Source organism: Lepidochelys olivacea (genome assembly GCF_965140295.1).
Source record: "Lepidochelys olivacea isolate rLepOli2 genome assembly, chromosome: 1".
Classification (NCBI taxonomy): domain Eukaryota; kingdom Metazoa; phylum Chordata; order Testudines; family Cheloniidae; genus Lepidochelys; species Lepidochelys olivacea.
Window position 1 is genome coordinate 250840651 of NC_140411.1, and position 25926 is coordinate 250866576.

Sequence of the window (25926 nt, forward strand, 5' to 3'; positions counted from 1 at the left end):
GAATCAGCTTTTTAAATCAACCACTAGGGTCAGAAGGCCAGACTCTATGCCACGTGTAAAGGGGTGCAGTTTCACTGTAGTCAATGGAGCTGAACTAATTTGCACCAGCAGAGAATTTGGTTCAGCTGTGACATACGTGGTTTTGGATCACAAAGTGTGGTCAGAGACCGGAGGCCTTCCCCTTTGACCCACGCCCTTGGCAGGATCTCATCTTCAGGCTGCAGCAAAGCACGTGTCTTTTTACCTGGATTCATCTCCCTATAGCTCCCCACACCATAAGCATCCACAATGTTCTGAAAGCCTGCAGTGAACTTGTTGGTTCTGTTGAAGGTGGGTGGGGCCATCTTAGACTGTACTGCAGTCAGGATGGGGGAGATGGTAGAGCCGCTACGTTCCTGCAAACAGGTGACAAGGATGGACGTTAGCCCATTTTTACTAGTCACATCACGCGGTTTTGCCAAGAAACCTTACCCATGGAGTATTATTTGGCTAGTGAACCCTGCCCAACAGGTCTGCATTATACACCCCTTTAGCCCACTGTCTCCCAACCTTGGAAGCTGGTCCCCTCAGGAGACGGGATAGACAGACTAGCCCCAGTAGACTCAGGGCACAGTGGCTGTCATAAATATAAAGGGAAGGGTAAACACCTTTAAAATCCCTCCTGGTCAAAGGAAAAACCCTTTCACCAGTAAAGGGTTAAGAAGCTAGGATAACCTCGCTGGCACCTGACCAAAATGACCAATGAGGAGACAAGATACTTTCAAAGCTGGACGGGGGGGGGGGGGGAGAAACAAAGGGTCTGGGTCTGTCTGTGAGATGCATTTGCTGGGGACAGAATAGGAATGGAGTCTTAGAACTTAGTAAGTAATCTAGCTAGGTATGCGTTAAATTATGATTTCTTTAAATGGCTTGAGAAAATAAGCTGTGCTGAATGGAATGGATATTCCTGTTTTTGTCTCTTTTTGTAACTTAAGGTTTTGCCTAGAGGGATTCTCTATGTTTTGAATCTAATTACCCTGAAAGGTATTTACCATCCTGATTTTACAGAGGTGATTCTTTTTACTTTTTCTTCTATTAAAATTCTTCTTTTAAGAAACTGAATGCTTTTTCATTGTTCTTAAGATCCAAGGGTTTGGGTCTGTGGTCACCTACGCAAATTGGTGAGGATTTTTTATCAAACCTTCCCCAGGAAAGGGGGGGTGCAAGGTTTTGGTGAGGATTTTGGGGGGAAATACGTTTCCAAATGGGCTCTTTCCTAATAAAATAAACCTGGTTAGACATTTGGTGGTGGCAGCAAAAGTCCAAGGACAAAAGGTAAAATAGTTTGTACCTTGGGGAAGTTTTAACCTAAGCTGATAAAAGTAAGCTTAGGAGGTTTTCATGCAGGTCCCCACATCTGTACCCTAGAGTTCAGAGTGGGGAAGGAACCTTGACAGTGGCGTTGGGCAAAACAGCGCATTCCTATACTGTACTCACTTCCCTGAATCAAATGTGCTCCCACAGCCGCAAATGAAGGGGCAGGCAGTCCATGAGGGCCGCTCACCTCTCCTCCTTTCTCTGAGTGGGCCTAATGCTGCTGGGTGCTCAGAGCAACTCAATGCAGAGCTCAGCTCAGCCACAACAGCACATGTGGCCCAACTCCAGACGCACCCAGGGATGTCCCCACCCAGCCTGAACCACGAGTATCTCTCTGTCAGGGAATGAGGACAGGAGCCACCAGAACCGGGAGAGCCAAAAATAAGAACAGACAAGGAAAAGGACAGGAGAGAGATAAAAGAGAGGGACAGACGAAAAAAACTGGCAGAGGAAAAAGAAGCTCTGGTGGGTCCTGGGAGTCCATTCCGAAGCAAGAAGGGGGCTCCGATACAGAGTGGTTGGGAAGCGCCGCTTAGCCCCTCACCATTCCCTGCTGGAGAGCCCTTTTTATCTTGCCGGAGTCAGCCACTGGGAACCAGATCTCAGCGATGACGCACTGCTGGGTGATGTCAATGTTACAGCAATTCAGGATGTGGTAGATGGCTTTGATTTTCTTCACCTTGATCCCCCAGGTCCACAAGTTCGCAGCCGCCTCGCACAGCAGCCGCTGGCGGTGCGATTCCGTTTGGGTTATCACCTGCAAGCAAAGCAGGAGCAATAGTGAAGCAATGGGAACTTATTTGGTGTGGTGCCCTTCAGCTGCATTTTAGGGAAGCCTGAGGAAGGATTGCAGGTGTTTAGTATGAGTCAGCCAGACACCTGGTAATGGCATTCAAAGATGTCTGAACATGGACGCAATTTGCCAATCTCTGGAAAGCTGAAATACTGGGGGGACGAACGGGGGAGAATTATCACAGCTTCATTCCTGTTAAGAAATTTTCCAGGGAAGTGGCTCAGTAGCTGATACTGTAAGGCACATTTTCCTGACACCAGAAATTTAAAACTCTGCTCATTGCGAGCTTGGTCCTGAAAGGGGCTGAGATATTTCTTGCAGATATTGAGCACCTTCAACACTGATGACACCTTCAGGAGTTCCTGGGCAACAATTGTAGGATCAGGCCCTAGTTCAGTCTCTCTCAAGAAGGCCTCCACAGCTAACAAGCAGAGAGAGGAGTCTGGCTGGCTGAGGCACGCAGAATTAAAAGCAAAATCCTGACCAGCTGGCTAGTCAGCAGTGAGACTATCAGGGGGTCAGTCTGACATGAGCATTTAGAGAGGGGATGATATCATGTCAAATAAACATCTGCATCTCCAACTGCTAGCTGGGACAGTTTGGAACAAAGACAGAGAATGAGGGCTGCCCACTGTGTCGCACTGAGCAGTATTACCGAAAGTTTGCACAACATAACAGGCCAATGCATCAGTCTCATTTTCAAATGGAGGAAAATCCGTGTCTTTATAAATGGGCGGGAGCGTTGTATTTTAACTATCATACTCTTTCAGGGCCCCATCCTGACTTCCGCACACTACTCATGAAGTGGAGCATGGGCCACAGCACTCGGCCCCTAGTTCTTACCCTTACTATGCATCCTTACTATGCCACCCTCCTGCCTTACAGGTTAATGTGTGTCTAAATAGGGGCTGGGTGACAAAAGTCAAAGCAATCCAAACAAATGAGTTTTGGAAAGCTCAGCGTGATTCAAAGACAGCAGAATTCATGGATTATTTAGGACATTATCAGTGCCAACTAACCAGTCAAATAAATAGATTAAACGCCCAATCCAAACCAATGGGCGTCTTTCCACAGACCGCAATCTGAGTTCAATCAGGCCCTTTAAGAGCAAAGGTCACGTGTGGGATAAATTATCTCACAAACACATGGATTTTTAATATATCACACGGTTTTGCAATTTATCATGTGCCTTTAGCCAACTCAGCTGCTCAGCCAGCTTCACTAGACGACTGCTACAAGTCTCAGAGCCTCTTCATTCAACTGCCACTGTTTTTTTTCCCCCAAAGGAATCTGTTAAAGAAACTTTTGCTTCTTTCCCCTCAAATGTGGAATTTTCCCCACAAAATTATACACCTCTGAGGCCCAAGATGGGTAATTTTCAGTTCTGCCGCTGTCACAGATTTAAGGGTTGAGATTTCAAAGTTAGAAACAGGAGATGGATACCACTGGAAAAGGAAGATCCCTGGCTTTCCAGAGTGGTTCAGGACTTGTTACTACACCAAGGGCCTGAGAGATCAGCCATTTTAGGTACAGTAAAGCTATTTCAGGTATTTTTAAAGGGTTTTATGGTGCCCTCTCATCCCTATACAGTTGGACCAGGTGGTAAAGTAGGTGTTTGTATACAAGAGTTGAGATCCCCATCCTCTGCTAAAGCTATTGCACAAAACAAAATAGTTCCAATAAAAACATGTAAAGCTCTCTCAAACATTTGTAAAAACATTTTTCTGTCACATATGTGGCACATACATGATGATGCAATGTGGTACAAATATGTTACCAGCACCTCTTGAGGGGAAGCAGTGTTGCCTAGTGGTTAGACCACTAGACTGGGACGCACAAGACTTGAGTTCTATTCCAGCTCTGTCACGGGCCTGACTGGAGAAGTTGGGCAAGCAAGTTCCCTTCTCTTTGCCTCAGTTTCCCTACTGGTAAAACAGGGACAATGACACCTTCTTTCGGAAGCACTTTGAGATCTACTGCTAAAACGTGCTGTAAGAGTATTATTATTATATTGTCTTGGATGACCTGTAATTCAGCTGTTCCATATTCAGGCTACTAAAACCTTTAGTTCGTACCATACCATCATGTACTCCCTAGATATCAGAGCTGTAGGGTATAAGTCTGGCAGCAATCAACCACCTTTTCTGAGAGAGTCCTACTTTTGTATTTTGTTCATCTACCACCACGCCCCCTTAAGCTTTTAACGTGTGGGGCCTTCCCGGCATCGCTCTCCCTATATCTAATGGAAAATGGCACAGCTACCACCCTGTGCATAAAAAGAAGGCTCTGCCCCAGCTGACAAGTCGCAGAACTGGTCTGAAATCAACAAGATGAAATTAAAAAAAGACCAAGTGCAAATTTACTACACTTAGGAAGGAAAAAAAAAATCAAACCCACACCTACAAAAAGGGGAATGACTGGCTAGGCGGTAGCACTGCAGAAGAAGGATCTGGAGGTCACAAATTGAATATGAGTCAACAATATGATGCAGCTGCAAAAAAGGCTAATGTCATTCTTGGCTGTAATAACAGGAGTGTCGAATGCAAGACATGGGCGGTAACTGTCCTGGCTACTCGGCACTGGTGAGGATTCAGCTGGAGTATTGTGTCTAGTTCAGGGCAGCATATTTCAGGAAAGATGTGGACAAACTGGAGAGAGTCCACAGGAGAGCAACAAAAATGCTAAAGTTTAGAAACCCTGAGCTATGAGGAAAGGTTAAAAAACTGGGCACGTTAAGTCTTGTGAAAAGAAGACTGAGGGGGCAGCTGGTAAGAGTCTTCCAATATATGAAGGGCTGTTACAAAGAGGACTGGGATTAATTGTTCTCCATGTCTGTCGAAGGTAGAAAAATAAGTAATGAGCTTAATCTGCAGCAAGGAAGATGTAGGTCAGATATTAGGAAAAACTTTCTAACTATAAGGGAGTTAAGTTCTGGAAAAGACTTCCCAGGGAGGTTCTGGAATCCCCATTATGGGAGGATTTTGAGAAAAGGGTTGGACAAACACCTGTCAGGACTGGTCTAAATTTACTTGGGCCTCCCTCAATGCAAGTGGCTGGGCTAGGTGACTTCTCAAGGTCCCTTCCAGCCCTACAGTTCTATGATTCCATGATTAGCTATTCCTGGAGCCTGTCCTCGTCACCAGGTCCCCAATCCTGCAACTGACTGTACATAGCCAGAGCCCCATTTGTGTGTGGATCCCTGCCGTTGTCAGCTGGGCTGCCCAGGACCATAGGAGCCAGTCTGTCTGCATGCAGTCAGTCACAGGATCGGGGCCTAAATAAAGCTAGTGTCACTTACTGCGTTTAAATCCTCAATCCTTGTGTTCACACCATCAGACATTTCTCGACGTTCAGTAGCAGACTCTGGACAGGTATATACTGTAGCACGAAACCTAGTATGAAGAAGGGGGAAAAGACCCAGTCATGCTTACTGTCACTATGCACAGTCATCTGTAAGGCTATTTGCATACTCTTTTCAGTTGAAAACTGGTCCCCATCTCCACTTCATGCATTGAGATGCACTGGCATTGCAGCTGAGGTGCAGTTATACATAGGAACCTCCCTCAACCCAACAGTAAATGAGACTCTCATTCAAATGGGGCTGCTCAGACAACAGGCCTCTCATTCTGTGCTGTGAGTTAAGGTACCTGATCTTCCTGAGGTCATGTCTATCCATACAGCTCTGCAGTGGGGCAACTGAATGGATACAGCTGTGCCACTGAAGCACGTCTGGTGAAGATGCTCCCTATACTGACAGGAGAGTGCTCTCCAGTCAGCATAAAATACCCATCTCCGTGAGTGGCCTAAGCGATGCTGGCAGGAGAAGCTCTCGCGCCAACACAGCGGTGTGCACAGAAACACTTACGTTGGGGTAACTCATGTGGAATATTCACACCCCTGAGCAACATATGTTTTGCTGACATGTAGACCTAACCTTAGTGGAAAGGATTTTAAAGAGTGACAAAAATAACATTTTCTGCAAAGCCAAAGTGGGTGAGGTAATATCTTTCATTGGACCAACTTCTGTTGGTGAGAGAGTCAAGCTTTCGAGCTTACACAGAGCTCTTCTTTGGGTCTGGGAAATGTACTCAAGAGTGCCCCAGCTAAATGCAAAGTGGAACAGATTGTTTAGCATAACACATATTTCAAGGGACCACTCAAGGTGAAGAGACCTGTTAACATTGGTGGGTTACAGATTGTTGTAATAGGCCATAAACCCACTGTCTCGATTCAGGCCATGATTTTTAGTGTCTAGCAAAGTCATGAATTTAAGCTCCCAGGCTCATCTTTTGAAGATGCTGTACAGGCTCCCTTTGAGGCTGAGGACTGAGAGGTCAGATATAGAGCGATCGCTTTGTGAAAAAACTGTTCACTGACAGGCAATAGGATATTTTTGTCTTTTGGGGGGAGGGGTATCATTTTGTTATGTGAGTTCATTCAAGAGCATAGTGATTGTCTCATTTCACCCGCTTAGCTGTTATTGGGGCATTTCATGCAGTTTCTGAAAAGTCAGTCATTGAACAGAGCAGCCAATAGATGTCCCTGTAGCACCATGTCTTTACAGTAGCCATTCACCTTTCTCTTTGCATCACAATTGCAAAATCAGCATATCCCCAGTCAGTGAGCTGTTACATGACGCTTAAGAGCCTTCACTGAGGAAAATTTTAATAAAACCCAGTTAGTCTATAACGTATGTTTTCTATATTTATTTGCCAGTGTAAACAACTAAAACTGAGAATGTACAGTATTGTGTAGACTGAGGCCAGGCCTACACAAGCAGTGCTATACTGGGATAGCTATAGTTGTATACTACATCAGCAAAGCACTCCTAGCATGAATGCAGCTATTGCAGCAAAACTGCAGTTTGTATAGTAAAACCACCCCCGAGTGAAACAAGCTATACTGGTGAAAGCCGTTTTGACGCTATAATTGCATCTACACAGGGAGCTTCTGCTGGCACAGCTGTGTTGGTCAGGAACCACACTTCTTCACACTCCTGACCGGCACAGCTATGCCAGCCGAAGTCTGTAGAGTTTACCTGGGCTGGGGCGTGAACTCAATCTAAAAGTGTCGACCCCAGTAGAAGCACTTTTATATTGATAAACCTGTGTTCACACTGGGAGGGTTTTGCTGATTTAACTGTACAGGGATAGTTACAGTTAAAGCACGGTATGCATGACTAAGGCCTTGTCTACACACAAAAGTCTACACCCCCCCAATCTGGATTCACCAATACCAGTGTAAATGTGCTTATACCAATATAGTTGAGGCCTGGTCTACACTTAGACTGAACTAGCTACATCGCTCAAGGCTGTGAAAAGCCCCGAAGTGCTGCAATTAAGCCGACCTAACCCCCGGTGTAGACGCAGCCAGGTAGACTGAAGAATTCTTCCATCAACCAGCTTACTGCAACTCAGGGAGGTAGATTACCTACAAAGGCTGAAAAACACCTTCCATTGACGTAGGAAGGGTCTACATGACAGTGCTAGGCTGCAGTTGTGTCACTGTAGCGCATAGTGTAGACTTGGCCTTATTCCTGTACAGGAAGGGGAATAAACAATATTGGCATAGAACACCTTTATTCAGGAATAACTGTAACTACTGTAGGGGTTGTACTTGTATAACTAAAGCAGTCAAAAAACAAACACACCCACCCCTAACAGTACAAAAATTACACACAGAGCAGGCTGTATTTGTGTTACACTCATGTAGCGTACACTGACAGATTTTTCTGGCCTGCTGTCCACTGGGACCCTCACAAAACAAGACACACATCTCATGAGGCTCTCTCAGTGGATAAGATTTTTAACTACAGAAAATAAATGAGTGCAAGGTAACAGATTAGCTTCTACTTATACACAGATTTCTCAGTCATTAGCTGTTTGATTCATGCAGCGATGGCATACTATCTAGTGCTCATGCCACCACTGTCACTTCAGGGGATGTCACAAAGGCTGTATTGAGATATGGCTCCATGAATCAAACAGTTGAAAAAGAACGCCTAGAAGAGAATGCTGCTTTTTTACACAAGGGTACGTGGTCAGATTATCAGCTGGTGTAAAGCGACCATTCCATTGATCGTTTTAAAAGACAGCATGTGACATTTAGAAATGCGTGTCACATTATGGTCTCAAGGCATGTCACGGTATGTTTCCCAGATCAGTTCTAGCCCGTGCGTGAGGAAGAACAGTGGCAAACTTAACAAAACACACAGCCGTGTATTTGAGCCCTCTATAATCACAACAATATCTCTTTACCTAGCCTCCCACTCTGAACGGGATCTCTAACCACAAAACATCCTGCAAAAGAATCCCAGGGTTACTAGCCCCACTTAATTATCTCCAGCTTCTTATGCTTCAGAGCTCTTAGCCCATCTTTTAATTGGTATTTTTCATCAAACTTGAAAGCTTATTCCACCGTGCTGTAGAGTTCCTACATTTTGCACATTATCACAGCAATGCTACTTTGATCGGTTAACAGCCCCTTTGCATATTAAATATCGCCTTTGCCTTCATGACAGACATCTATGAAAGCTGAAGGAGAATTCAGCAGGGAACGCTTACGCTGATAAACCCATTTTGGCATTCACATTAGCATCTAGGCAGCCACCAGCTTAAGAGAAAGGGGAAAATCTCCTTGTTCCCACCCCTCTGTCTCTTTAATAAATTTGTGCATGGGATTAATGCTCATGAAATTGGCAGACTAACGTTCTCAGTTAGAGCCAAGCATACTGCAAGTGAGGGATGTGCGAACATTTCATATACTGTTCCCCCAATCAAAGCTTATTCTGACCTGTAAAAGTCCTGCTATTCCAATCCAGGGGTTCTGCAGAATATTAACCGTTAATGGTTGTGCTTAATTGTGCACTGATGATGTTGGGTTTCTGATGTGAGCAAATGCTTTTTAAGGACTACAATGGCACCACCAAGTTCATTTCTACTTTTAAATTAACCAGGATTAGGAGAACCTATGGGCATGTTCATAGAGCCACTGCTCAGCATCTGCTTCCCACAAAGGAGGAGTCTGCTTCAGCTCTCAGGTAGAGGGTGTAGGTGTTGGTGCCTAACTCCCTTTGAATTTAAATGGGATTTGAGTACCTAACTCCCTTAGGCTCCCAGCTGCTGCCCTTTTATTCAAGGGGCAGAGGTTCACGCTTTTAGCTCTGGGGACCTGAGTTCAATCCACACTGAGAACCAAAATGATGATAGTTCTTATATCTACTAAAATTGTTTTCTGAAAAATTCCCGCTGGTTCTACAACAGGTTGGGTGGTGGCACCGGTGACAGCCCTGGCACAGACAAGCCTTCAGGCATAGTCGTCGCCTTGTTACATACATGAGAAATTTTGGTTGTTGCTTATTGCAGCACGCTGTAAAGGCAGCCAGTAAGGGACTGATCCCGCTCCCACTGAAGTGAAGGACAAAACTCCCATGGATATCAATTATGCAGGAGCAGATCTTAAAGGTCAGATTGTCAAGTTGGAGCTCCACAGTCAAAAACCTTTGCTGGGAAAATTCTCCTTCCCGATCCAGTCTTGACTGAGCCTAGGGACCAAGGAAAAGACCCACCCACCAGATGGCTGTGTCAGGTATGATCAGTTCTGGTTCTCACATAGGGTTCTTTCTTGGAGTCATCATTGCAAAAATCTGCCAGCCTTAAGACTTCAGCTAACCATGCCAAAGGGTTGGGGGTTATGTGTGACAGTGACAGTTAATCAAATCTGACTTACACAGTACAAAGCCCATCAGTACTGAGTGCTATAAAACAGTAACGCAGTATTTAGACCTGATTCGTTTTTTTAAAGTTTGCTCAATAGGGTGGGAACGAGACGGAATGTTTAAGATTTTAATTTTAATTTTTATTCTTTGCTGTTTCATTTTGACACCAGTTAAAGAGACTAGCACAGAGGTCAGCAGTTAATTCAATACAGAAAGGTTTATTAAAAACATAGCCCCAGATCCTTTAAACAGAAGCTTAATAAAATTTGTCCTAAATTTTCAAACATGACTAGAGATTTTAGGGATCCCCAGTTTTGGACTGCCCATCTTCTGACACCCTAATAAGGGCCTGATTTCCATAGAGTGGGTGCTGAGACCTTCTGAAATCCAGGCCCATTAAGGTATCAGCTTAGAAATCTAGAAATTGAGGCTCCTGAAATCTCTAGTCACTTTGGAAAACTGAGGGCCTTAATTTTAAAATGCCAAAGTGATATATATTTTTATTATTAGACACAGCAGAATTGAAAAGCAGGATTGAGCAAATTGGTAGAACTGACAGCAGAGTGCTGAGAAATAATCTGTACTCCCAGGCTCCTTTTGTCAATCCTGCCAAGTAAACACCCCCGAAAGAGTCATTGCTACTTTCTCAGCAGCCTGCCTTACCCATCACAAATCTTCTTGATTTTTTGGTTGAGCTGCTCTCCTTGATAGAAGATAATGAACACATTCTTTTTCATCTGTTCCTTCTGAAAAGCAATGCAGGCAGATTTTAAAATGCTCATAACAAAGTACAGCACAGTACTGAAAAGGGAAAATTTTTAGTCACCCTTTTTCAACAGCATTTTTTAAAATAGTTTTCCAAGAACAATAATTAAAACACAAAATGCTGTTCAGAGGGGTTCCCCTGGTTGCAGACACAAGGGCTAGAATATCTGTTGCAGGCTGTGTATACTGGAGACAGAAGGCCAGCAGGAGTTCTAAGTGTGACCCTCAGAGGAAGCAAAGGACAGGGCTTCTTGGGCACAGAGCTTGCTGGAGGGACAGATTGGAAATTTCTGAGCGAGAAAACCGCTGTTTGTTTCTACTGTGTTCAGGGACACAGAACTTTGTGTACACTTTCATAAATAAACAAGAATACACCAAGAACGTACCTGACAGTGAGTCCTCATCCTATTGAAAACAGCCCTACAAGGCCCTGATTATTGGCAAACTGCTCAGGCCAAATGGGCAACAGTGATCATAACAAATGAAAATGGGGAAAACAAAGATCTGTTGTGTTTTAAAGAGGGCCTCCCCGCCTCATATTTGTCCCGCCTCTCTTACTATATGGATTAGCCTCTTTGAACCCCAGGTTTAACTAAGGTGGCAGGTACAGTAGAGTGGCAGAGGGTTATCATGGCAGTAGTTTGGGTTTCTCTAAAGGTGTGTGTGTGTGTGTGTGCACATAAAATGGGAAGGAGGTAAAGCGGGAGTATACCTACCGTAATAGGGTCCTCCAGGGAAGTGTCCATTTCAGTGTACCTCAGATAGATGTTTCCCCTGCAGGCTCTCCACAATAAACGCTCAAAAGGCACCATCCTTTCCCTTTTTATCACCCCTGCTGTGAATCTAGGCAGTGTTAACAAGACTGATAAATGGCAGGCATATTTTAAATATTTTTGAACATGTACCACACTGGGTTTTATAATCATTAAGGTGCCGTAGTCTACGATAGACTGTATTTACATTCAAATCCAACCTGGGACCCTGGCCACAGGTGTGGCTGTAGTTAGGTGAGGCCTCTTTATTAAGAGAAGTTCAAGCATGGATCTTACTTCTTAAACTATTCACTTTTCTCTATCTTCTTAGGGGGCCATAAGCCCACCTCTCTGTTTCACGATTAGGGGAGGGAGGGAGAGGAACAGGGAGAGAATGATTCATTCTCTTCTTAAATATGTGAAGCGGATATAGTGATGGTGAAAGGCACCTGGATGACAGCACTGGAAACTGAAATACTCTCCATACACACAGCCGGTGCAGCATAGGCAGGGCATGTGAGTTTCACCATATTGACCGAACAATGTACCTCGGCCTCAACCCGATGAGGTCAAAGGTTTAGAACAGAGTTCAGTTTCCCGGCTTTCTCTCCCTCTTTCTCTAGCGCAAGGCTGGAGTAACTAAGCCCTGACTCAAGGCAATCATGCCATCATGAGGGCCACTGAAGAATTGCCTACTTTACAAAACACCACTATATGGAGATTTAACCACGACGAGCTAACACAGTGCTGAACGTGACTTGTCTTAGCCAACATTGCTGCAAAGTCACAGTCATCATCATGCCATCTGACTCGACTGCATTCAAACTCACTGCAGTTTTCTGCTGTAGACAAGCCCTGAGTGTAAACTGCAGCGGTGGTTTCTGTGATGTGCACATCTTTCATTAGAACATAATGGCCATACTGGGACAGAACAATGGTCCATCTAGTGAAGTATCCTAAATTCAAACAGTGGCTGGTGTCAGAGACTTTGGAAGGAATGAACAGAACAGGGCAATTTATTGTAGATCCATCCCCTGTCATCTAGTCCCAGCTTTTGGCAGTTGGAGGTTTTGGGACACGCAGAGTATGGGGTTACATCCCTGACCATTTTGACTAATAGCCATTGACAGATCTATCCTCCACGAACTTATCTAACTCTTTTTGGAACCCAATTATACTTTTGGTCTTCACAACATCCCCTGGCAATGAGTTCCAAAGGTTGAGTGTGCATTGTGTGAAGAAATACTTCCTTTTGTTTGTTTTAAACCTGCTGGCTATTATTTCACTGGGAGCCCCATGGTACTTGTGTTATACGAAAGCGTAAGTAACACTTCCTTATTTACTTTCTTCACACCAGTCATGATTTTATAGACCTCTATCATATCCCCCCTTAGTTGTCACTTTTCTAAGATGAGCAGTCCTACTCTTATTAATCTCTCCTCAGACGGAAGCTGTTCCATACCCTTAATCATTTTTATTGCCCTACTCTGTACCTTTTCCAATTCTAATATATCTTTTTTGAGATGGGGCAACCAGAACTGCAATCATTATTCAAGGTGTGGGCGTACCATGGATTTATACAGTGGCATTATGATATTTTCTGTCTTATTTATCCCTTTCTTAATGGTTCCTAACATTCTGTTTGCTTTTTTGACAGTCACTGCATATTGAGCAGCTACTTTCAGAGAACTATCCAAAATGACTCCAAGATCTCTTTCTTGAGTGATAACAGCTAATGTAGACCCCATCATTATGTCCGTATAGTTGGATTATGTGTGCATTACTTTGCATTATTAACACTGAATTTCTTCTGCCCTTTTGTAGCCCAGTCGCCTAGTTTTGTGAGATCCCTTTGTAACTCTTTGCAGTCTGTTTTTGACTTAACTATCTTGAATACTTTTGTATCTTCTGAAACTTTGCCACTTCACAGTTTATCCCTTTTTCCAGAACTTTATGAATATGTTGAATAGCACTGGTTCCAGTACAGATCCTTGAGGGCCCCCATAATTTACCTTTTTCCTCTGTGAAAACTGACCATATATTCCTACTCTTTGTTTCCTATCTTTTAACCAGTTACTGACCCGTGAGAAGACCTTCCCTCTTATCTCATGACTACTTAGTTTCCTTAAGAGCCTTTGGTAAGGGACCTTGTCAAAAGTTTTCTCAAAGTCCAAGTACACTATATCCATCGGATCAGCCTTGTCCACATGCTTGTTGACTCCCTCAAAAAATTCTAATAGATTGATGAGGCATGATTTCCCTTTACAAAAGCCGTGTTGGACTCTTCCCTAATATATCATGTTTATCTATGTGTCTGATAATTCTGTTCTTTACTATAGTTTCAACCAATCTACCTGGTATTGGAGTTAGATTTACTGGCCTGAAATTACCGGGATCACCTCTGGAGCCTTTTAAAAAAATCGGTGTTACATTAGCTATGCTTCAGCCATCTGGTACAGAAGCTGATTTAAATGATAGATTACATACCACAGTTAGCAGGTCTGCAATTTCATATTTAGTTCCTTCAGAACTCTTGGGTGAATACCATCTGGTCTTGGTGACTTATTACTGTTTAATTTATCAATTTGTTCCAAAAGCTCCTCTAATGACACTTTAATCTAAGACAGTTCCTCAGATTTGTCTCACAAAAAGAATGGCTCAGGTGTGGGAATCTCCCTCACATCCCCCAAAGTGAAGACTGATGCAAAGAATTCATTTAGCTTCTCCGCAACAGCCTTGACTTTCTTGAGTGCTCTTTTAGCACCTTGATCGTCCAGTGGCCCCACTGATTGCTTTGCGGACTACCTGCTTCTAAAGTACTTAAAATAAATTTTGCTATTACTTTTTGTATCTTTTGATAGTAGCTCTTCAAATTCTTTTTTGGCCTGCCTAATTGCACTTTAACACTTGACTTATCAGAATATATGCTCCTTTCCATTTTCCTCACTAAGTTTCCCAGAGGCCACTCAACAGCTGTCAGATGGCAGTGATTTTCAGTCACTAGGCACATTTGAACCAGTGACCTGGAGCTGAAAGGCTGTCCATCCCATTTAGCAATAGTCTGAGCCATAAAGATCAGTTTTTAATCATCTATTGTCTCCTTCAAAACACTAACGTTGCTTTCATTTTAATCAATGAGTTACAATTAAGAGACTGAAAAGCAGCCTGTACTAAGCTATCTGAAGATAGGAACCGAATTCAGCAAACCTCTAAGACTGGGTCATGGTGCTGAAACCAGCTTATTAATGCTGGTGGAAGTAAAAGGGAAGGGTATATTTGCATTGGCCTTATTAAAGCTATAAGCCTATAACCACACTGACCCCAGCTTTGCAGCCACTGCAGTAGGAGTACTTCTTAATTCCAACAGACCAGAAGTGTCTTCATTGAAGAAATCATCTGGCAGATTGGTTTCTGTCTGAAAGCAGAAATCATCATTTTCTTTTGAAATTATTTTAAAAACACTAACATGTTCCAATGGATTTAACTGTTGTCACATCTTTACTGTTGCTATTTTTTGTCTGAAGACAGTTTTTTACGGAGAGCTAGACCAAGTGTCTAGACCAAACTTTCAAGTGTCTAAGTGACTTAGGAGCCCATGAGATTTAGGCACTGAGAAGCCTGAGACCCAGTGAGACTTAGGCTCACCAAGGCATTTTGGAAAATTTGACCTCGAATCTGCAGTAAAGGAAATCTGGAGTCTTTTTTACACCCCCCCCCCAAAATAAAGCCAAAAGCATAAACAACTTTAAAATTCATCAACCCCTCTGCGAAAAGAAAGAAGGACAAAACTGACAGATAGTAACACATCTGAAGAACTCTCACCTCAAAGAAGTCCTGAGTTTTCCTCAGGAGATGTTTTAGTTCAGTCAGTTCTAGAAAGTTCTGTTTCAGGGTTTGCTGATTCTGATTGGCTTCCTGCAGCTCACTCTCCAATTTCTCCAGAACCGTCTGTTTACAACCAAAACAAAACAGGAAAGATTCAAGACAGGCCCAGTTATCCTTTTACAGGCTGCCACATCCCTGTCAAAAGGATTGTAAAATAATATGGGCAGACATATACGATTGTGCAATGAACATTTTAAAATATGCATTGGCTGTTTAGGAACATGCACACAGCTATAAAACCCCTGACCTTCCCCCTGCCACCTTCTCTGTTACATGCAGTGACTCAAAGTTATATTTAGGCATTAAATTAGGCAAGCCAGCAGACCATCATTCTACGTGAAGAGAGATCATGGTCTCTTCCCAGACAAACAGTGACAGTCAACCTCGATTAAAACCAATCAGCGATATATAAATGCAGTATTATTAATCTAGTACACAGGATTGTGCCACAACTACAGAATAACATGGCTAACCCATGAGAATCTGTCACTGGTGAGTCACTTGCCTCCACTTCTGGGACCCACATGTTTTTCCTGAAATGTTAAATATATGGATATATATGTAATTTCACTCCTCCCCTGCCCAATCTTGCTCCATATGCCCCCGAGGCAGGGCAGAATTCTGTACCTCCAGATCAATCATTTCTCGAGGCAGGGGGGTCTCAGGATACTTTTCAGGTTTGAAGATCACAATCTCATTTTCCATTTCATTTTCCAGAAAGCCTGCAAGGAAACCACACAAAAGGCACTGTTAGGCTTTCCCTGGGGTCACTGACACGGCCTGCGGTGGTGACCCGCATGTGACATCATGACACATGATCACAGTATCCAAATGTCATTCGACACTTATTCTAGGAGATTCACCAAATATTTGTGGAACTCTTCGACACCCAAGAATCTGGCTCCCTGGAGCCTCCCTCAGCAGTAAGGAAGCTGCTCCTTCTCCAGAGGAGATAATTGTATACACCTGGGAATCGTGCCTGTAGTACGAAGCTAACCTAATCATAGCACGGCAGTAGAAAATGATCATCAGTTCATTGTGCCTGCTCTCCAGCCTGCTGTTCCTTACAACACAGCATACAGTGGTTTCTCCAGCAGTTTCAAATCCTCAAGGGGGGGGGGGGGCTACTCCAACCTCCCTTAGTACTCCTGGTGGAATTCTGTACCAAAAAATTAAAAATTCTGCGCACAATATTTTAAAATTCTACAAAATGCTGCATATTTTATTTGTCAAAATAACACAATATAAACACACCAGTTTCAATTATTTTTGGTCATTTATTTCAAAATACCTGTCAGCAAGTATATCTGTAACAATACAGATAACAAAAAGATTCAGGAAATGTTTTTTGACAAATAGATTCCTTACTAAGCATATTAATACAGAACTCTGAGTAATAATTCATTTAAACTACAATACAGAACCATATTTCCCACACCCCTCAGAAGCAAAGTGCAAAGGTTTGGGGGAGTCAGAGCTAACAGAGGTGCTGAGGGAGAGGAAAGTACATTGCTGGGAAGGAGCCTGGGTGTGAACTTGGAGGGTTGTTGTGTATGGGTGGGAAAAGTATGGAACAGGGGAGCGGAGGGATTGTTAGGGAGCTTTCCCCATGCAGACCCTGGCTGACCCCTAGCCTCTCCCATTCAGTCAGACACATCTGCCCGTCCCCATGTGTCTCTGTGCTCTCACCCAGCCACTCTCTGTCCCTGTGTCCCTGTACCCCCTCCCCATGTGTCTCTGTGCCTCCACCCAGCCACTCCCCTGTCCCTGTCTCCCTGCACCCCCTCCTCCTGTATCCATGTGTTTCTGTGCCCCCACCCAGCCACTCCCATCCCCATGTAGCTTTGCACTCCTCCCCCTGTCCCCATGTGGCCCTGCACCTCAACTCCCATTCAGCCCCTGTCCCAGTCTGTCCTCCCCCACTAGCTGTTTTGAACCGATCTGACCCAGCAGCATCCCATACTGTCTGTCTCCCCATACCTCTGTCTCCTGACCTGGCCCGCTGCGAAGAACGCAGCTCTCTCCTTCCCTCGCTGTTGGGGAGCTGCAGCTTTGCTCTATTGCCACAGCACCCTCTGGTGTGCAAAAGGTGGAACTGCAGCAACATTTTGGCAGAAGCTTTTTTCCTCACAAAAAATTAGAAATCTGCAGGGCTCATTAATTATGTGCATGTGCAGTAGCGCAGAATTCCCCCAGGAGTACCTCAGGAGAATACACTGCAATAGAATAGATCCCACTGGTAGCAAAGGTTCTTTGCTATCCAGCCTACATTTTTCCTGTGTTTCATTTCATACAATAGATTTATTTAGACACCTTGAACCTTGCACCTCCTCGCTTTGATATCACAAAGCCAGGGTTTGGTGCCCAGGCTCCTGGACAATGAATGAGACAGGCACCTGAGAATGGGATTCACAAAAGCCGGCATGCTAGGCAGCTCCTCACCTGAACTAGCTAATGAGAGATGCCAAAGCAAGGGGGGAGTCCTTGCCCCACCCCTCTCAGGGAGTTCACCGCCTAAATCCAAGCTGGAGAGAGGTGCCACCCTCTTTTGGGATTCTCTCTTGGTGCTAGGGGCCAAGTGGAACAGCTTCAACAGGAGAAACGGCGGAAACCCCATATCAGACTATCCCATAGGCCAGCGGTTAGGGCACTCACCTGAGAGATGGAAGATCCCTGTTCAAATCCCATCTCCTCGCAGCTGGAGCGAGACTTGAACCAGAGGTCTCATGCATTCCAGGTGACCAACCTATCCACTGGACTAAAAGTTATGAGGGAGCTCCTCCTCCCCTCCCCTCTCCTCCCCTCCAGTTGTTTTGTGCGAGTTCACCTGCAGGGGCCCAATCTGGTAGGCAAGCTCTGGGCCTGCTTACCAGATTGGGCCCCACAGGTGAGTTGGGCAGAGGAAAGCTGATCTTCCCGCAGTTCAGGCATCACACTGGGGCTTGGGCATCTGGATGTCTAGGGCGAGGCAGCAGTGCACGTGCTCGGAGAAAGAAAGACAGGGGCAGAGGGAACTTCTAATGCAAAAATGTAGCCGCCAAATGAGTTTCGTTGCCTACAGAATTCAGTGGCAGCGGACCAGGGGTTTGTGAATCCCGGTGGGGCCTGATTCTGGGATTTAGGTGCCTAAAATAGCAGTTAGGGTACCTATGTCTTTTTGTGAATCTAGCCCTATATCCTTGGCCACTGACTTTTTGTTTGCACCCCTTCAAAATCCGGACCCTGCAACACCAACTGAAAAACTGTCCCCAGGCAACAACAGCTTTCACCCTCCTCTGCCCAACAAGCAGCACTTGTCTTAAGTATCCAGGGCCCTCTTCCAAAAGGGATAGGGCTGAAGGCTGGAAGGTAGGAGACCTACGGTCTATCCCTAGTTGTGCCACTGGAAATGGTATCAAGTGAAGTGTCCATAGGATGTTCTAATGGTTAGAACACGGGACGAGGAGTCAGGACCCCGGGTTCCATTTCCAGCCCAGTTGCTGGAAATGTGATTTTATGCAGGACACTTAACCTCTCTTCTGACTTTACCCATATGCAAAATAGGTGTGATACGTACACTCCCCCTCCCCAGCCCCAGTAGTATAGTGGCACTTAATTGGTGCATGCAAACACTTCAAAGCCTTCAGATGAAAAGTACAAAGCCTTTCTAATGAAAGCTTTGCCATCTTTAGAACAAATTCCATTCAATTTTGCTAGTTAGATCACTTTGCTTTTTGAAATAGTAGATTACCACTTCTGGAGCCAGTAGCATTGTACAAATGTCTACTTACGGAGGATCCTCTCCAAGGATTCACATCTTCTGACTTCATTCACAAACTTTCTCTGGAAGCTGTTCACATTCACATTCAACTAGAAATTAAAAAACAAAACAAAAAAACCCAAACAAACCCAGGGCTGAATGCACATTGCCAGTTGGGAGACTTTTAGTTTAACTGTATATTAGCGTGGGTGAAAGATGCTGCCTTTGCATATTACTGAAACTTGTAGCCTCCTAGCCACACAACAGGCACCACACAAACAATGGGAATACAAAACTTCTTCAGACAATCACTGTGCCTCAACCTTAACTGGTATGCTTGGCCCATTCAGTCATGGCTTCTCTGGCTGCCAGAGGTCTGAGCAGGGGTAGAAAAGGCTTCTTGAATTTTATAGATTTTAAGGCCAGAAGGAACCACTGGGACCATCTGGTCTGACCTCCTGCATAACAGGGACCACAGAATTCAGCCAGTGATTCACTCAAGACAGCCTGCTCATTATCCTGACAGAGGAGAGTTCTTCCCCACTTGCCACCGAGGAACTGAACCAAGATCCCTGAACTTGTATCACCAGCACCACTGAACAGGCATCAGACAATTATTCTCCACCACTGCTGACCTCGCTTGGATATGAACTGGGGTCCTAGCAATGGGAGACTTGATATTCTCCTGAACAAGACTCTGAATCCTCTTTCCTCTCATTTCTTTAAATAACCAAACCTCTGTTTGGGGATGTACATGCCAATGTCACAGGTGTAACTATTTGGGGTGTAATTTTGTGAGGCACATTCCATATACCTTGTTTACACTAAGCAAATTAGTAAACATTTATCTGCACTGATGCAGCGCCAGCGGTGGAAGACACTAACCATTGCCTCCTGTCTGCAGTACGGCTTCCACCAGTGCTACCAACAGCACCACGGCAGAAAAAATACTCATGAATTTTCCATGTCCCACAGCAGACTCTTTTGGTCTGCTAATTCACCAAGGATATGTCTGTCGCTATGCCATTCACTACTGGCAGTTACCAATAAATCTCAGTTTCAAGCCTTGTATAAATACTTTATAGTCCCTTCCTTGTACAGATAAACCTCATGCTGCAGTTTTTGCTCTCCAAAAACAACGTTCTTGTAGATACCCACTTTGGAAAACCACCAAAGGTAACCAGGTGATTTAGGTGGGTGATGGGGATTGACTTTAAGGATATGCAAATGATGCCTAATTGGCATGCAGAGAAATGGTTCATATTTTCTTAGCTGAATCTAACTTCTGGCATCAGGCTCAGATTTAGCTGATGAACTGGAGGAGCAGCATCTTCCTTGATGGGCTTAGATTTTTGCAGAAGCACCACACTGTGCATATACTTCAATCATGCATAATTGGCATCACATGGAGACATTGCATCCTTGCTCATCTTTACTATAGAGACTACAATACCCAGCAAGCAAAGCTCTATCTGGAGCCAAGATGTCTCTGCTCTGATTACAATGGAGCTCTGTGGATGTAATTTCTGTGGATCGTATCTCCATATTAAATTATGGGTAAGGGTGGCCATAGACTGCATTGTAGTGTAGTAGACACCCTTGGACTCCAGCAATTCCAAATACTCCCCTTACAAGTTATTATAATTCTCACAGAAGAAACCCCCTTTACTGTAGATAATTTAGACTGTGGCTCTGTTTACCATACTGTATCTGGCCTTAAACAGACATATAAATAAACCTTTACTTTCAATTTTCAGACAGGGACACTGTTCAGGTAATCCGATCAAACTGGAAAGTCAATGATAGGAAGAGTATTATGTGTAACAGTAAACTCAGAGTAATTATTGTTACGGTAGAACCTCAGAATTATGAACACTAGAGTTATGAACTAACCAGTCAACCACACACCTCAATTGGAACTGGTGTACGCAACAGGCAGCAGCAGAGACCCCCCCCAAAAAGGGGGGGAATACAGTACAGTACTGTGTTAAATGTAAACTACTAAAAAAAAAAAAAGGAAAAGCAGCATTTTTCTTTTGCACAGTAAAGTTTCAAAGCTGCATTAAAGTCAATGTTTAGTTGTAAACTTCTGAAAGAACCACCACAATGTTTTGTTCAGAGATATGAACAACTTCCATTCCCGAGGTGTTCGTAACTCTGAGGTTCTACTGTATTTGTATTTGAGTAGCGCCTAGAGGCCCAAGTGAGATCACAGTCCCAGTGTGCTCTGTGCATACACAGACTCACAGACTGTCTCTGCCTCCACAAGTTGACCATCTAAATAGACAGGACAGATAAATGGAAATATTTTTATCCCCATTTTACAGATGGGGAACCGAGGTGCAGTGAAAATAAACGACTGGACCAAAGTCATGCAGGCAGTCTGTGTCAGAGCTGGGAATTGAACCCGGATCTCCCAGTCCACTGCCTGAATCCCACGGCCTCCTTCCTTTCCAGAGCAAGGCAGGTATTTACAGTCTTTATGCCAAGCCCTTCCAGCATAGGTGCTGGAACTAGAGATGCAGGGGGTCTGCCACATCCCCTGGCTCGAAGTGGTTTCCATTATAGACAGGGATTACAGTTTGGTTCAAGGGTTCTCAGCACCCGCACTATAAAAACTTTTGTAGCATCCCCGCCTTCCAGATTAATCTATTGTCCCAGCATCTTTTGGGACCAACCACATTTACAGTGGCCCTTTAATAGCTGATCCCAACATTCCTACCCCAGAACCTCTCATAACTACTTACATCTCTGAACTGGACCAGGCCCAGCTCGCCAAGCTCTGCAACGCAGCAATAGGCAGCCTCCACCTGGAGAAACAGCTGCATCAGACACATCTCCTCACTCCGGAACATTGACGCCATCTCGCTCGCTCTTGTTCTGCACCAGTGTTGATGGGAGAATTAAGGTGGTGACGCTGGCTTGTTTGCCTTGTGACAAACCTTAAAATGTAAAGGGCAGTATAAATGCTGGCTTATTAAGCCAATACAATGAACTCTAAATGCTGGGCATCCAGAAAATCTGTACCTTTGGTAAAAATTAGGGCTGTCAAACGATTACAAAAAATTAATCGTGATTAATGGCAAGAAACTGCGATTAATTGCGATTCACTTTTTTAATCGAGTTCATTTGTTTGGAGTTAATCACTTGAGTTAACTGTAATTGACAGCCCCAGTAAAAGTGTGACAGGTACAGAGCACTGGGTTGTTTTGATATGCCCTGGCTAAGGACAACGATGGAACTGGGTTTAGCTGTGAGGGGTTACAAAGCCTGTCAGCCACAGCCCAGCTGCAGAGGGCACTAACCGAATCCCAAACAGATCTCCAAAGGGCTGCTCTAACTTTACAGCCGCTTTACACCGCTACCTCCAGGTCATTCCGGAGCCAGAACAAACAGCCATCCAGCCATGCACCCTCCTGCCCACCCAGACACAGCTTGGGGGCAAGGGGTGTAGGGCTGTTATGACAGCAGGAGGACCCCCCGTTATGGTAGGGGGATTCCTGGCACATGCGGATCCAGCTGCTTCCCCCATCTCTCTCATGGCCCTCCTGTCGCGTAAAAGGGGGCAGAATGCAGTCAAAGGGCAGTACCCCTGTATACAACAATATATGGTCTTTGTCCAAGATACTAACGCATTAGGGAGACTGGATGAATTTTAGGCATCTAGTTTGCTTCTCCCTATTTACACCTCACAACTCTCCAAACAGAAAATCAGGGTGAGAGAGAGAGCGAGAATCCAGAAAGGGTGCCCTGTCCACCTCTCCCACCTTTAGGGTGACCGATGTCCCTATTTTATAGGGACAGTCCCGATTTGGGAGTCTTTTTCTTATATAGGCTCCTATTACCCCCCACCCCCGTCCCGATTTTTCACACTTGCTGTCTGGTTACCCTACCCACCTTTAATCCTCTGTCTGCTCACAGTCCCTCCACTTCTCCTCCTCCTGGTAGCTGCAGTGAGGAAGAGAGGAAGGAGCAGGCCTGGGGAGAGGAGAGTAGCAGGGAGAGGGCTCTCTACACAGCACAACCTGCAGGCGAGGAAGAAGTGCTGCAGCACAACACACACAAGAGTGTTTCTTCCTCTCCTGAGGGCAGTAGCCATGTTGCCCACAGAGTCATCATCATGGCAGGGTAGGGTGACCAGATGTCCCGATTTTATAGGGACAGTCCTGATATTCGGGGCTTTGTCTTACATAGGTGCCTATTACCTCCCACCCCGTCCTGATTTTTCACACTTGCTATCTGGTCACCCTATGGCAGGATGGAAGGTTAGTGGGGGGTTGGGAGGGGTGCATGCTTGTCATGGGAGGTGAGTCTCATAGGTCTTCTACATTAAACAGGTGAGTGAATCCTGCCCTCTCCTCTTCTCCCTGTGCCCAGCATAGGATCTGGGCACTTCAGACCACCCAAATGTGGGTGATTAACATGTTTGGATACTGAAACTGAAATTCACAGTACTGTCCACAAAAGTGATGAGCCAAGAGGCCTGACATCTTGTTCCATTAAACTCATCTTGAATATAGATAGGTAAGGGAGGCTGATCTGTTTCATGTCAGTTTCACTCCTAACACAATGTGGTGTCTGGGTTGCAAACACAGCAAGGGACAGTTTACATCATAAAAGGGAAATCTATTTTCATTTAAATTTAAATCAACATTTCTTGGAATGTTTCATACTAATATTTGTTTTATAAAATGCTTGCTTTCTTTCTTTCTTTCTTTCTTTCTTTCTTTCTTTCACAAAGGGCCTATTTTCAAAATAAGGCACATGTAATGACATACGCAAAATGCACATGCAATTTTTCATTTGCTTTGTGCATGCTATTATCACTATTTACATAAGGTAACCGCACATGCAAACTGCAGATAATCATGTCATTGAGCATTCATGCATGTAATCAGCTAATTTCAATGCACAAACATAGCAATCACTTGGCCAGAAGAAACATGCAATTGAACACATTATTTCCATGCATTTAAAAATAAAATCAGACCCAAACCGACATTTTTATACTTCGACTACTAACTGCATCCCTTGATGAATTTCTTCCACCTAATAACAAAGGCGGGAAGGGAACTGTCCCTAACCTGCTCTCTTTTTCAACCCAATCTTGCAATGCTTATTCCTAGTAGGTCCGCGTATGTTCAAATCACCTCTTATTTAAAGCACCAAGGACATTAAAAAAAACCACCCTAAAAATAATAGATGAGTTTTACAAAATGTGATAAATGGCCTGATTTATGGAGATTCAATGAAGTCAATTATTCATATATAGAGTCAATGCATATCCCTTTTCCTCTGAGCTTTCATTGCATCACTCACTGTACCCATTCACTAGGTAGTTTTAAGGTATAGAAAAACAGAACATTTGATAACTAATAACTTGCTAAAATAAAATATATCATCTGTCAGTTTCACATGGCTGAGATAGGATGCGAGCAATACAGCTGGTTGGGAATTTCACAGTAAAACATTTTTTCCATCAGAGAAAACAGATCATCAAAACCTAAATTATTCAGTTTCAACAAATCTCCCCATTTGAAAAGAAAAGTTTCAAATTTGTTGAAACAGCCCATTTCAACATTTATGAAACAACATCTTCAACTTTCATTTTGAAATTGTAGGTAATTTATATACTTTAAAGGTAAAAAAAAAAATCAAGATTGAAATCAGTTCTCAAATCAACATTTTTTTAAAATGAAACATTTTGATTGACCCAATCCAAAGTGAGGGTTGTTTTTTTTTAAAAATCAGATTTTTGATTTGTGACAATTTTCAAGATTTCAGACTGGAAAATTATTTCCTGCCCAGCTCTAATGAGCATAGTAGAAGTTTCTCATTTACTTTAGCCACTATTAATTTAATATGGAATATAATCCCAATCTGAGTTGCTGTCAGGTTTCTTTTCCTCAAAATTCTTCAGTTTGACAAAGGGATAGCTAAACAATCATCCACAGTTACTCCATTTGTGATCTCCTAAGTTATAGTTAGAATGTACACACGTTTAGATATAGCTGTAAGAGTTAGTTGTTGATTTAAAAAGAATATTATTATGTGTCATCAGGTCAATGACCAAAAAACTTTATGTAGGCTGTTTCCTTAGCAGGGCTGAGAGGAGAACCGCCCATCAAGTCTTAACAATTCTAAAGGTAGTTCTACAACAACGAAAATGTTCCATTTTGGCTTAGCTAGCCAGAATTCTTGTGTTAGGTAATATGAATGCCTGTTCTTACCTTGATCACCTGCTCTTTATGGAGCCTGAAGAATTCTGGAACTACTTCCAATTCTACTGAGCAGCAAATGAAGGACCGAAGTAAACTTTTCTTTCTTTAACATATCTATAGAAACCAGTTCTTTTAAGGGCTGAACTGGTCTAGACCAGAGAAGAGAGACCCTTTTTGTCCTAAAACAAACACGGAGTGAAATGGATCAGGAGCTGTCTGGCTCATTCTAAATTTTTCATGCCAGATCTGTGACAAGAGTTGGCTGTTTTGTCAGTGTGCAAATTGTTGTGATTAATAACAAATCGGACATGCTTCCTTGCACAGCCAAGGTGCTCTCAAACGAAAATGAACTTTTGTAAAGTGCTATACTCTGAGAAGTATAAACCAATGAAAGCTCATTCAAATATTGGTTAAAGAAATAGCAATCCCCAGGAAACAGAGAAAACCTTCAAGCTGTTTCTCACACAACTCTATCAGCTTTAAGGCAAAGACACAATACTGGAGATCAGGTAGGAACAAGGAGAGATTTAGGACTTTCTTCCAGCCAAACATTGGTATGAGGTTAATGTGGAATGTTTACACACCAAAAAGAGGTTCTATGAGGAGTATTATGTTAGTGATCATGAATACTGATTTTATGGACCTTTATTTTTATTGGTTTGTGTGACGGGAAATGGATGCTTTATATTCCTTCCCCT

The 25926-nt window shown here is 43.7% G+C and overlaps 1 protein-coding gene across 4 annotated transcripts in view; it reads right to left on the reverse strand.

The window, feature by feature from the left end:
* The window catches only part of ATP6V0A4 (ATPase H+ transporting V0 subunit a4), a 58742-nt gene extending 33316 nt beyond the window's left edge, over positions 1-25426 (reverse strand). The window contains exons 1-12 of one of the 4 annotated variants that reach the window (XM_084636968.1): positions 25238-25426; positions 22905-22955; positions 21755-21887; positions 19039-19117; positions 15896-15990; positions 15206-15331; positions 14704-14798; positions 11348-11474; positions 10530-10612; positions 5448-5541; positions 1901-2113; positions 245-395 (exon numbers count right to left, since the gene is read on the reverse strand). In XM_084636968.1, the coding sequence (XP_084493094.1) occupies positions 245-395; positions 1901-2113; positions 5448-5541; positions 10530-10612; positions 11348-11474; positions 14704-14798; positions 15206-15331; positions 15896-15990; positions 19039-19117; positions 21755-21871 (1180 nt within the window). In that variant the 5' untranslated portion in view covers positions 21872-21887; positions 22905-22955; positions 25238-25426. Of the gene's footprint in view, positions 1-244; positions 396-1900; positions 2114-5447; positions 5542-10529; positions 10613-11347; positions 11475-14703; positions 14799-15205; positions 15332-15895; positions 15991-19038; positions 19118-21754; positions 21950-22904; positions 22956-25237 lie in introns of all 4 variants that reach the window. The other 3 variants (XM_084636966.1, XM_084636967.1, XM_084636965.1) reach the window with 3 other exon arrangements.
* Between the last annotated feature and the right edge of the window lie 500 nt (positions 25427-25926).